Genomic DNA, 14,358 nt, shown 5'->3' on the forward strand with positions numbered 1-14,358 from the left:
AGCTCACTGAAACCTTCTGTTGCTGCTGTTGATCATGAACATCATGGCTCATGTTCATAATTTCATTGTTGAGTGTGGAACACATTTGTTGGAGTCTTAATATCTTTTCCTGCAGTTCCAGAGTGTTCTTTGGTCCTTGTTTCTCATGCTCCAAATTCCAAATGAATGGTGGGTTGATTTGACAGACCAAACCTACAAAAAGTCCTTCATCCTAAGAGCAACAGGACTGGGAATGTAAATTACTTCATTTAGAGGGGCAGTAGTACTGTCCCTCATCAAGCTTTAGGGGACAGAAAAGTGTATCATCCCTGGTCAATCTCATAAATGACACATGCCTATTTCACCGCCCAATTAATTTGACTTTTTCAAGTTTCTTTCCTATCTATTCCACTTTTACATTTGGCATAACCCTCAAGGCATAAGACACCTTTAAGTACACCTTCAAGTATACCAATTACACCTATATCTATTTGTTAACAATTGCAGTACTAGTAGTTATATGTCACCTGGATTTTCAGAAGCTGTTTCTTCCAAAGAATCTGAAACCTCAAACTCTCACTTCTTCATATCTAATATGTCTTGGAGTCCTACTGACTGCATATGTAGGATTCTTATGAATTAATTTACCTTGCCTTTCATTAAAGTGTTACCACATGGGGATGAAGCATTCCTCATGCAAAATTAACTATTTGAATAGTACTTGACACACATGATTTACTAGACATCAGTTTGAGCTAAATTTTCCAAATCTACAGTAATTGCTCATAGTCCATGTTTTCATATTTAATCTCACCAGATAATTCTAAGAATTAATCTGGTTGGCATATCTGAAAAATAGAAACTACTTCCTGATCAATATCTCATACTCCAATTTCTTTTCTCTATAGCCTATTTTCTTTCAAAACAATTATTTAAAATACAACTTACATGACCCTCAGTAATTTAAAAATTTGTAGTGCATGAGTATAGCCTGGTGAAAAATTGAATGTTTTCCTCATGATTTTGAAGGCATTTTACAGCCCTAAACTTTCAATGATCATCTTACTAGACCCTGCATACATGTGTGAGACTCATGATATTTCCAGCATGCTCCATCGTGTCTACCTAAATTTAGCACACACTTAGAATAAGATTCCTTTTCCCTCAATCTCTTTATTTCTGAATAGTAAATGAACTGAGATCATTTCTTTTTCCCTTTCCTTCCATTCTACGTAGTTTCTGTAAATTATTGTATAATGAACAAATCAAAGGGCAGGCTTATAAATGGAAGGGACCATTTCAAGTCACATCAAGTATTTTCACTTTATAAATAGATTTCAAGTCTGTTGGTTTTACATCTACTGCTTTTCATTTCAGGTGACACCCAGTGAGGACATGGGAATGGAAAATGCAACAGAGCTGATAGCATTTGTTCTCACAGGAATCCCACATCCTCAAGAGTGGCAAATCCCGCTGCTCCTTCTGTTCCTGGTGATCTACCTCATCACCATGGTGGGGAATCTCGGTCTGATTGTCCTCATCTGGAATGACCCTCACCTTCACATCCCCATGTACTTTTTCCTGGGTAATTTAGCCTTTGTGGATGCTTGGATATCATCCACAGTGACCCCGAATATGCTGGTCAATATGGTAGTCAAGAACAAAGTGATATCTCTCCTTGAATGTAAGATTCAACTTTTTTCCTTTGCAATCAGTGTAACCACAGAATGTTTTATCCTAGCAGCAATGGCTTATGATCGCTATGCAGCCATATGCCACCCCTTACTGTACCCAATGATTATGACCAATAGACTATGCGTCCAGCTACTAGTTTTGTCATATATAGGTGGCTTTCTTCATTCCACACTTCATGAAAGCTTTTTACTCAGATTATCTTTCTGTAATTCCAAGATAATACGCCACTTTTACTGTGACATTGTAGCTATATTAAAGATTTCCTGTACTGACACATCCATTAATTTTCTAATGCTTTTTATTTTCTCTGGTTCAATTCAGGTTTTCAGCATTTCGACTATTCTTGTCTCTTATACATTTGTTCTTTTTACAATTTTAAGAAAGAAGTCTGAAAAGGGTCTAAGAAAAGCCTTCTCCACCTGTGGAGCCCATCTCTTTTCTGTGTGTTTATACTACATCCCCCTTCTCATCATGTACGTGCATCCTGCATCTTCCCAAGAAAGTAATCAAGATATGATCTTCTCTCTAATTTACATGGTTGTCATCCCTCTTTTAAATCCCATTATCTACAGCCTCAGGAACAAGCAAGTCATCAATTCATTGACAAAAATTTTAAAGGGAAATTCTTAGATCTCATACTAGAATACGTTTTTCTTTTCATGGAAACAGTGAAAAAGTCATGTATGTTAGATTGAGGTTTTTTTATGTCTATTGAAAGTTTTTTGTGATTGTAATTTACCTCTGTCTATGATAGTATTTACAAAACTCCTTGAAATATCCATATATTTTATTCAACAACGTGTAAGGAATTTTAGTTAAGTGATCAGGCCATAATATGACAATTAAAGAAAAAAAATGAAAATATTTTCCAGACTTGTATGTTTTTAGTGTTGCTTGATGAATGGAAAAGATCATGTAGATCCTCTGATGAGGACTCAATTATGTGTTTGATACTAATTCAGGTGTATAAAGAAGAGACTCATCATATTTCCTCAGGAGTGTTTTACCAGGCTTGTGTTTGGTTGAAAAGAGACACGTTTCATGAATTCAGATATTGCATGTGCCTGAGGTTTAACCTTTTATTACCATATAAATTTTCCATTTTTCTTGGGTTTTCCTTGCAATTTTATGGAGTTTTGCTGGGTTTTTTTTTTTTTTTTTCATTCTTCTGACCAAAGATGATATTGGCATTTTAAAGGACTGTTTCCCTAACTGGCCTTTTCCTTCATGATATGGTAGACATCAAAATATGAATACACAGGCATGGTAGGTAACATGTCCACTTTTAGTTTTGTTTGGATGAGAATATAACAGGAATTTGGAGGTCCCAATAACTCTGACTTCTTCTGTAGCCTTGTCTTATACATTCCTGGTCTATGGATTCCCATGTAGTTCATTCTTCAAAATAGTCCCAGTACTGTCTTTTGGAAACTTTTTTCCGGGAGATTGCTCACAAAATAATCCCTAGACTTAAGGTGATATAATTAGGGGGTAGGTAAAAACAAGGAATCATCAGAAATACCAGAACAAGATCTCTTAAAGTTTGGTTTGTGGGTTAGGAAGGGTAGAATTTTTTCTAACATGTGTACTAGACAGATCAAAACCTCTCCGGTTCAGGTGCCTTTTGAAAAATATGTTTCTCAATTTATTTTCCTCAGAGTCACCTGGAGAGCTGGTCAAAATGCAGATTATTTTGATTCAAAGTTAGTCTGAGTCAGAGTTAGTAATGCTATTGGTATGAGAGCAGATTCAGAAGGTTGCTGTTTTCAAATAATAAAACAAAAATTTTATAATTCAGCATATTTAGAAACCAGTTGGAGTTGAATGGAGTTGTTACATATCATATGATCCTAATTCAAATAGCATGCTACAGATATTCTGAAGGTCTTCATATTTCCTTGTGAATTCACCTCCCTGTCTCGGGAAGGTGGAATTCACTGACATATCTGTTTTTCATACTTTACCTGGAAGTCCTTAATTACTATTATGATGGCAAAAAGAACTCATTTTTTTATTTCAATAACATAACTGAAACAACCTCTACTTATTTGGAAGAACTTTATTTCAAGTTTGATATTCTAACATTTCAAATATTATTTTTAAGAAATTCAATGAGTTATTTGATGTGATATTAAGTTCACCTCTTATGAGAAGATAGCTTCTAAGTGAGATGTATTTAGAGAAATAGATAAGCATGACATCATATCTCTCCATATTTTTCAAGTGAAAGCAATCAGTGTACTAAATGTACAGTGAGTGTTTGCATTGGTGAATATTTTCAGTGAATATAAATGATAGACTATAACTATAGACATATGTACTCCCTACCTATCTTTCCATTCCTCAATCCTTCCTTCTATCCATCAATCCATTCATTCATCCAACTACCTCCCTACACATCTATCTACTTTCAGTAGACCTGTTGATCTAGAATGAGATCATTATTATATGTTGGCTTACATGATTATGAAAACAGAAGTGTTACCATTCACCCTCTATATCCTGCTGACCTGGGTTAAATTTTCTGTATTTCAGTGTGTAACACCTTCAGAGTTAATAGTATAGTTTGCAGTCTGAATTTGAAGGCTTCTCAAGCAAGTGTGCTTAGTGAAAACATATTTTTGGTTCAGCTCAACAGTCAAACAGAGAAAATTCAACCTGCTTTCACGTTTTTTATCTTCTTCTGGCTCTCAATAGATGGAATCCCTACTGGCACTGGGAATATCTCACTTCCTTTTCTACTTCACCAATTTCAATGCTGCTATGGCCTACTGAATCTGATACCTAAAATCAGCCACCATTGTCTACCCTTTTGCAAGTTGGTACCCATACACATAACCTTGTATCAAACTTAATCTCCACATAAGCTAATGACAAGGAGTCTTAGTCTCTTCATGTTGTTATAACAAAAATACCACAAAAGAAGCCATGCTACACCTGTAAGCTGATGTCTTAGACACAACAACCATTTACTTCTCATAGTTCTGGGTTGTGGGGAGTTCAAGATCAAATCTCTATCAGATTCAGTTTGTGATAAGGGTATTCATCATAGATGGGCTTCTTGGATAATGGGTAAAAAGCAAAAGATGTTCAAAAATGCTGATGGGCCCCAAAATTAAAAGGCCCTTGACCTATTATATTAGACCAGTAATCACAATAAAGATGGTTCTTCTTTTAGGATCTAATCATCTCTCACAAGCCTTACTTCTTATCTCATCTTCTATGGTGTTATTAAACATATAAAGTTTGATTAGATGCACCTTCTGACCACAGACATCTTCTCATGGTTCACTAAAATTTGTACACTTTTCACAAGCAAAGTGTATTAGTTTCATTCATATCCCACAGAAGCCTTAACTCCTTCCAGGCTCATTTTGTAAGTCTAAGTCCAAAGTCTTATTTAAATCTGGTCCAAGACAGATATGGGTGAGAATCAAAGAGATATATGTTCTCAGATAAAATGCTTTCCAACCATGAACGTGTGAAATCTACCATGTGCTTCAAAAATAGAATGTTGGAATATATATAAGATAGACATCCTCATTATAAAGGGAAGACATAAGAAATGAGGATAGAGTAACCTATCCCATGTAAGTCTGAGACTCAAGAGGGAAAACAAAATTAAATAATAATAGTCTTCTTTGGGGCTGGGGAGATAGCTCAGTCGGTAGAGTGCTTGCCTTGCAAGCACAAGGCCCTGGGTTCAATCCGCAGCACCACAAAAAAAAAAAAAAAAATATATATATATATATATATACATATATAGTCTTCTTTGACACCATATTCTACCTTCCAGACACACTCATAAAGAGGGTGGACAACCCAGAATGGTGGTACTACTTCCACAGCTCTGCTTATGAGAGCTCTTTGTGCTTGTATGCTAGTGCCCTTTATTCCCCTAGGCTGGGATCCCATGCGAGTGGCTCCACTAGTCAGGGTGGCAATAATGACTCCGCACTATGACTCCTCATAGGGCTGCTCTGCTCTCTAGTGACATTCTCCTATGTTGGCTTTCTGTCTTAGCACCATGTATATTGGAGGGGTTAGGATTGTCTGCACTTAATCTCACCCCACCAAGTTAGAGTTTCAGCCAGGAAACTATGTGTCTGGGTGCTTATCTTGAAATCTAGGAAGAGGTAGTCAACCCTCCTGGTCTCCCCAGTGATCACATACTCTGTGCTGAAAATGGGGATAACCTTGAAACTGTTCTGCCTTCAGTGCCATTACACATTGTGTCTATAAAGGGAAATACATCCTTGACAATCTCCAAAATGCCTTTGTCCTGGAAAATAAGTTCTGTGTTCTGTTTAAATGACTACATAATCACTCTATCAGATTGTCTTTTGGCCACATCTTTGATGTTCTTTCCTGAACACATTTTCTCATACTTTTCAATAGTGAGAATGAAAGTTCGTCAAATTAAGTTCTGTTTTCCCTTTGATAAAAAATACTGCCTTAAAATTATTTCTTTCTTCTTGTGTTTACTATGCACATTCATAAGAAACTGTATTGAATTTTCAAAACTTGGTTGGAAATACATTACACCAGATCTGTCAATTAAAAGCTCACAATACATATTTTAAAACAAAAGGAAGACATGAGGGTAGAGAAGATAGATGAGTGGGACTAGGCAGCAAATTTTGACTTCTCTGTACTCTGGATTTAAGTTAATGAGAGAATAGTCGATCAAATTTGTGGGAAAGATTTACTAATTCACTAAGATACAGGAAAAGACAGTAGAGACTTGGAGTCACCTCATAATTATATAAATTATGAATTTTTACAAGGAATACAATTAATGTGTTGCTCAACCACATTTTATGTTCACAGTGATGGGGCTTGAGCCTTGAATATTTATGAGTTCTAACTTGGCTATTTCCTGTTCATAGTAACCTGAAATTGACAGGTTGAGACTTGGAGGGACTTGGAAATTCTGGTAATTGGATTAGAAAACAAAGAACTGACTAATTCCAAACCAGTAAAATCACCAGCCATGGGATAGTTGTAACAATGGGAGAAATAAGAAGAGGCAAATATGATAAACTTACCTCAGAAACAATAGTAGCAAAGAATGTCATAGTGAGTTGAGACTGGATAGGTGCTGCAAAGTCACATAGAGAGTAGGAAACAAGAACACAGTTCATGTCAAATTTCTGATGGGAACTGTAGAGGGCAGTCATTTTGTAGAGACCATGACTAAGACCCTTTCAAGAGAAGGAATTAAAATCCATATAACTTCAGGTATACAGCTATACAGTGAACCTGCAGTTCTAAGTGTCTGGTATTGATCTACCAAATACAGAAGAGTTCTCCATGACAGGCACATAGGTCCCCATGCCCATCCCTGAAGAGAAAAGTGCCTGACTAGGAATTTGATATGGTGGGGACAGGAGAGATCAAGTTTGGAGACTAAATCAGAGACTGGGAATTGTGGTGTCCTTGGGTGATGTAAGGGGATACAAACAGACTCCTGTATCACAGGAGTGGAACCCAAAATAGATTTCTGGGGTGCAGTCTTCCAACGTGGACCAACTGGATCCACGTGGGTGTGTTGAAGTAAAATCTCCAGACTTACTGGCACATGGTGAAGAGATTGGTGCATCCCTATCCTACAACACAACTCCAGGAGTTTGACTTTCAGAACTAACCCGTCCACCTAGCAACCCTAACCAAAGTGAGGGTGGGGCTACCATCAAACTCCAGACAACCCCACCTATCAGCTAAGAAGGGAAGCTGAGAATTTTTTTTTTTTTTTTTTAGCAATGGACCCTTATTTTATTTATTTATATGCGGTGCTGAGAATCGAACCCAGTGCCTCGCACCTGCTAGGCAAGCACTCTGCCACCGAGCTACAACCCCAGCCCCAAACTGAGAAAATTTTGAACTCCAAAGGAAACAATGGTTCAATTTTCCATCAAAAGCACTTATTTTCTCTCTCTCTCTCTCACATGTCTACCAATTTTGAAATCAAATTTTTTTATACATGAGTTTATTGAGAAACAGGATAACTGAATAGCATATTATATTTTTGTTGTGTATTCTTTTAGTTTTACTTTTTCCATTTTCTTTTTTAATTTTTTATGTTTTACATTATACATAATTTTTATCTCATTATCTATGTCTGAAGATTCTCTTTCTCTCTTTTCTCATTTTAACAGCCAACCTCTAATAATTCATCTTTCATTCTTCCTGTGATTTTTTTACATCTATCTTCTCTCCTCCTTCCTTATAAGCATTACATTCTACACCACATATGTTGTCTTTGTCCACCATTTGAAATTGTAAACGCTTTTGCAAAGTTACTGTTGATATTGTAGACAATAATTGAACACATCATTTCTGTTTATCATGATAAAACAGATGTCTTCTTAAAATTGTTTTTATTTTTACAGACTGCATTTTGATTCTTTGTACACAAATAGGGTACATCTTTTTGTTTCTATGGTTGTGTACAATGTAGATTCATACCATTCATGTAATTATACATGTACGTAGAGTATGATGTCTGTCTCATTCCACCATTTTAATGGGAGCTATTTTGTTTAAGTCTGCATATTGTTTGCTTGGGGTGCTATTAATATTGGTCTCCCCCTTAAAGGTAAGGTACTGGAAAACTTCAGACATAGTATAAGTCTATAGGGTAGAAATTGTACTGCCTTAGATTCATACTGCTAGATGAGAAGACACACAAACAATATAAAAAAAGGGAGGGGGAAGCACTCCAAACAAGCCAAGATGCTCCAATAATAGAATCCATTGACAACACAGTAGAGGAAATGCCAGAGAAAGTGTTTAGAATGTACATAGTAAAACTGTGACATAAAGGACAATGTATGGAGTGAAATCAGAGATAAAATTCAGGAGGTTAAAAGTCATTTTAATAAAGAGATAGAGATTCTGAAAAGAAATCAAGAAAAAATTCTTGAAATGAAGGAATCAATAAATCAAATTAAAAATTCAATGGAAAGTATCACCAATAGACTAGACCACTAAGAACACAGAACATCAGGCAGTAAAAACAAAATATATACTCTTGAAAATAAAATTGACAATGTAGAGAAAATGGTAAGTAACCATGAAAAGAACTTCCAAGAATTATGGGATAACATGAAATGACCAAATTTAAGATTCATTGGGACAGATGAAGGTGCAGAGATATAATATACAATCTCTTCAATCAAATAATACCAGAAAATTTTCCAAACCTAAAGAATGACATGGAAAATCAAATACAAGAGGCTTACAGGTGCACTATCTTTTTAATATGTTTTTGTATGTGATTTGATAAAATTTTATTTAGAATTTTTGCGTCGATGTTCATTAAGGATATTGGTCTGAAATTTTCTTTCCTCGATGTGTCTCTATCTGGTTTAGGTATCAGGGTAATATTGGCTTCAATGGAATATTACTCAGCCATAAAGAATGATAAAATTATGGCATTTGCAGGCAAATGGATGAAATTGGAGAATATCATGCTAAGTGAGATAAGCCAATCTCAAAAAACCAAAGGATGAATGATATGGCTAATAAGTGGATGATGACACATAATGGGGGGTGGGAGAGGTTAGTGTTAGGGTTAGTTAGAGTTAGGGTTAGGGAGGGGGGCAAGAATGGAGGAAGGAAGGACTGTATAGAGGGAAAAGAGGGGTGGGAGGGGTAGGTGGAAGGGAAAAAATAACAGAATGAATCAAACAACATTACCCTATGTAAATTTGTGATTACACACATGGTATGCCTTTATGCCATGTACAAACAGAGAAACAACATGTATCCCATTTGTTTACAATAAAAATATTAAATAAATAAATAAATAAATTTTAAAAACAATGTTAAATGAAGAGGATTCATTTAAAAGACAAGATTAAATTTACATTCTATTTATACAAAAAAAAAAAAAGAGGCTTACAGGACCCCAAATGTAAGAAATGACAACAGACCCATGACGCCGTACAGTGGAGCAATTTGGCTCAGGGGACAAAAGAGTAGCGAGGCTCTTGAATTTGGAATTTTTTATTGATGAATCAGGAAACCCGGGAACTGCAACCTCGAACCTGGAACCTCCAACCTCGAACCTGGGGCCTCAAATCTCCAACCCCAGCACTCGAGGAGACCCGGCTTATATCCCCTCCAGGAGGTGAAGGGTAAGGCTGACGCAAATTATGCAACAATTAGACGAGGAGCTAGCTGCCCGATCATGGTAAAGGTCAAAATGAGCAGGCATGATCAGGAGCACTCAAGAACACCTGTGCATGTGTTGTATGCATGGACTTAATTGGATAAGGCCAGTGACAAATCACCAGGGTGTGCTTATGTTAGTCAACCTCCTCACCACCGATGTGATCAAACCAACCTCTGACTGGCTGTCAGGTCCCATCCTGGAGCAGTCCGCATGGCATAGCCCCCAACAGACCCACAACAACACACATTATAATGAGGATGATACAAATACTGAATAAGGATAGAATTTTAAAGACTGTGAGAGAAAAATATCAAATTGCACATAGAGGAAAACAGATTCAGATCTCAGCTGATTTCTCTACCTAGACCCTCAAAGCTAGGATGTCCTGAAACAGCATATACCAAGCTCTGAAAGAAAATGGATGCCAACCAAGAATTATATATCCAGAAAATTTAAGTTTCAGATAAGAAGATGAAATAAAATCCTTCCAGGATAAACAAAAGCTAAAAAATTAATAACTAGAAAACCTGAACTATAGAACATTGTCAACTAAATACCCCATTAAGATATAATGGGAAAAAAAGTAAAAACCTGAAAACGGAGGTACTACACTAAAGGAACTGTCAATCAAAGGAGAAACTATGTCAAATTAAAAACCAGAAATAAACCAAAAAGACTGGAAATACAAATTACTTCTCAATAATGATGTTAATGGCCTAAACTCATCAGTCAAAAAACACAGACATGTAGACTGAATTAAAAAGCAAGACACAAAAATATGGCGTTTCCAAGAGACTCACCTCAAAAACGAAGACATCCATAGACCTGAAGGTGAAAGGATGCAAAAAATATATCACTCATATGGATTGCATATACAAGCAGGGGTGTCCACTCTCATATCAGATAAAGTAGTCTTCAAGTCAAAGCAATCAGAAGGGACAAAGAAGTATATTTCATACTGCTTAAGGGAATGACACATCAGCCAGACATAAGAATCATAAATATTTATGATCAAAACAATGGAGTATTATGTATATCAAAGAAACCATTTTCAATTTCAAGAATCATACAGACCAGAATGCTATAATACTAGGTGACTTTACCACACCTTCTCACTACTGGATGGATCTTCCAAACAAAAATAGACAAAGAAACTATAGAACTAAATAATATAATTAATAATGTAGACTTAATAAACCTATATAGAATATTTCAACCATCAGTAAGTGAATATACTTTCTTCTCAGCACATTGATATGTTCTAAGATAGATCATATCTTATGCCACAGAGCAACTCTTCACTAATACAAAAAAATAGAAATAATACCCTTCATTCTATTGGACCATAATGAAATGAAATTAGAAATTAATGATGAAATAAAAATAGAACCTACTCTAATACATGGAGATTAAATTATATGTTTTGAGTAATGAATGAATGGACAGCAGAAGAAATCAATGATGAAATAAAAAATTACTTAGATGTAAATAAGAATAGTGACACCACATATCAAAAATCTCTGGGATGATATGAAGGCAGTGCTAAGAGGAAAGTTCATTGCACTGACCTCATTCATTAAAAAATAGAAAGTCAATGAATAAACAACCTAACATTATATCTCAAAGTCCTAGAAAAAGAAAAACATATCAATACCAAAAGAAGACTGGAAAAAATTAAATTCAGAGCTGAAATCAATGAAATTGAAATGAAAGAAACAATTCAAAAAATAGACAAAACCAAAAGTTTGTTCTTTGAAAAAGTAAATAAAATTGATAAACCCTGAGCCATGCTAACAAAAGGGAAAAGAGAAAATGCAGATTACTAAAATTTGTGTCAAAAAGGAAATATTGGGATCCAAGATGGCAGACTAGAGGGAGGTTGCGTTCCTTGTAGCTCCATAACTCTGGTTTCAAGCAGAGGATATCTATTTCTTGGTAAGGCAGTTTTTGCTGCTTATCTAGCCCCTGCTGTTTACCCCATTTGTCTGCTGTGATCACCTGCAGGTCTGCCAGCATATCGATGCCTTTTTTGAGTGCAGATTGCTCACTGTCAGGTGCCTATCATCCACCATTTGCCTGCCTCTCACCTGTCCATCGCCTGTCTTACACCTATCCATCACCCAAAGCACAAGGTTCAGCTCCCGATCGTCTGACAACAGTCAGCAAACTGATCGCCAACTGCCAGTGGAGCACCAGCTGCCTGCTATTGCCTGGAAGTTCTCTGTCACTGTACCTGCAGGTTTGATTACACGTGGCTATCACCATTTTGAGACAAAAGCCAGGCCCTGTAGGACCCATGGCCAAACTGACTGAGCACCATCTCCAGGATCCCTCAGCCCGACGATCACTCCCTGCCTCTGGGGCCCTCACATAAACTGACTGCTCCCTGCCACCAGGACCCACAGACCAACTGACTGCACCCTATCACCGGGACCCCAGACTGACTGATTGCACCCGGCCTCCAGGATCCCACAACCACACCAAACACACTCGACCTCTAGGACCCCGGCCTGACCAACCACATACTGCCTCCAGGACCTCCTGCTGACAACAGCCACATCCTGAGCAGCAGCTCCCCATTTGCCAACACATTTTGAAGCCAGAGCAGCCATCTTGAATATCCTGGAAGCCATAGCTCTGATCTTTAGGTGGGGAAAAACCCATCCTGAGACACCTGCTGAAGGCTTGAAGCTCATTGTCAGGTACTTCTCCTGGATCAGGCTTACTGAACTCTGGGAGGTTTCATTACTATATGACTGTTACACTGTAGATTTTCTTTTATCTCCTTATTGAAAAAATTTAAGTTTTTACTTCTTTACTTTTCTTCCTCTCTTTACCTTTTGTTTACCTGTTCCCAAGGAGTCTCTTTCTCCCTTTTTTGCATGCTAACATCCAATTTCTTTTAATTACACTCTCACTCTTTCTATTATCTAGAACTTCTGTATATTCTTTTCTTATCCCATTAACAGCCACATTCCACATCTCTCTGCATCCTCTTTGTCCTCCATTTGAAATTGCAGAACTTATTGCAAATCTGTTTGTTTTACTGAAGATAATATTTGAACTCATTCTGTTTATTATGACAATTTTGTTATTGTCCTCATAGGGGCTACTTGGTCTAGGATTGCATAGTGTCTGAATTGGACACTGCTAATATTGATCTCCCCTTAAAGAAAGGGTTTTGGAAATGTATAGGGCCACTATAAGCCTATAGGGGGAAACCTGCAATACCCCAGATCTGAACTGCTAGAGGGGAAGATACATGAACAACATGAATAAACAAGGGAAGAAAATGATCCAAACAAATCTAGATACCATATTAATATTATCCAATGACAGTACGTTAGAAGAAATGTCAGAAAAGGACTTCAGATTATACATGATTAAGATGATTCACGAAGCAAAGGATGAGATAAGAGAGCAAAAGCAGGTAATGAATGATAATACCAATAACCGAAAAGAGCAAGTGCAAGAAGCAAAAGATCATTTCAACAAAGAGATAGAGATTTTCAAAAAAGAAAACAAACAGAAATTCTTGAAATGAAGGAAACAATAAACCATATAAAAAACTCAATGGAAAGCATCACCAAAAGACTAGACCACTTGGAAGACAGAACCTCAGAAAATGAAGACAAAATATTTAATCTTGAAAATAAAGTTGCCCTGAGAAGATGGTAAGAAATCATGATGAGAATCTCCAAGAACTATGGGACATCATGAAAAGACCAAATTTAAGAATTATTGGGATTGAGGAAGGCACAGAGAAACAAACCAAAGGAATGAACAACCTATTCAATGAAATAATATCAGAAAATTTCCCAAACCAGAAGAATGAAATGGAAAATCAAATACAAGACGCTTACAGAACACCAAATGCACAAAATCACAACAGATCCACACCAAGGCACATTATAATGAAAATGTCTAACATTCAAAATAAAGATAAGATTTTGAAGGCCATGAGAGAAAAGCATCAAATTACATATAGGGAGAGACCAATACAGATAGCTGTCGGGGTACCGCGGACCCCAGCCCTATGGTGCGGCCAAGATGGCGCCTGGCAATGTGCCAAGGAAGTGCTGAGAGCAAAACCAGGTACCTCCAGCAGACTAATTCTCTGTGCAACAAGTGGCGTTATTTGAGGAAGTTAATGTGATTGGCCATGGGTCCTCGTGGACACTGCATGCTTGCTATATGCACACTATTATGCTCCATTACTGTCCATACTTTCTCCTTGTGATCTATAAGCTGATTGGTTGTTGTATGTAATGTAAGGCCCTTGCAAGAGCGGCCGAGCGCGGCCAGCCAGAAGTAGCAGATAGCAGAAAATAAAGAACTTGCTCCGATCCGGTGTCGTGTCTCTCTGCGGGTGGGGAGCGCGATAAATGGTGCCGAAACCCGGGAACGAGTAAAGACATAAGGGTAAGTTCACATAAGTTCTCAAATCAAGACAAAATTAGTCCGAGGGTACAAAAGGTGAGACGTCTCGACGATCGCGGAGCCTC

General features: G+C 37.1%; 1 protein-coding gene across 1 annotated transcript; it reads left to right on the top strand.

Moving 5' to 3' along the window:
• Window positions 1–1,347: 1,347 nt before the first annotated feature.
• On the top strand, window positions 1,348–2,304 carry LOC124993129 (olfactory receptor 183-like). The gene has a single exon (XM_047564747.1). It carries the CDS (start codon window positions 1,375–1,377, stop codon window positions 2,302–2,304), a length of 930 nt encoding a protein of 309 aa, XP_047420703.1. The 5' UTR covers window positions 1,348–1,374.
• The last annotated feature ends 12,054 nt before the right edge of the window (window positions 2,305–14,358 follow it).

Source organism: Sciurus carolinensis, chromosome 9 (genome assembly GCF_902686445.1).
Source record: "Sciurus carolinensis chromosome 9, mSciCar1.2, whole genome shotgun sequence".
Taxonomy (NCBI): Eukaryota; Metazoa; Chordata; class Mammalia; order Rodentia; family Sciuridae; genus Sciurus; species Sciurus carolinensis.

What these genes read in the sequence shown, in the direction of transcription:
- LOC124993129 (XM_047564747.1), top strand. Translation starts at nt 1,375, where the DNA reads ATGGGAATGGAAAATGCAACAGAGCTGATAGCATTTGTTCTCACAGGA.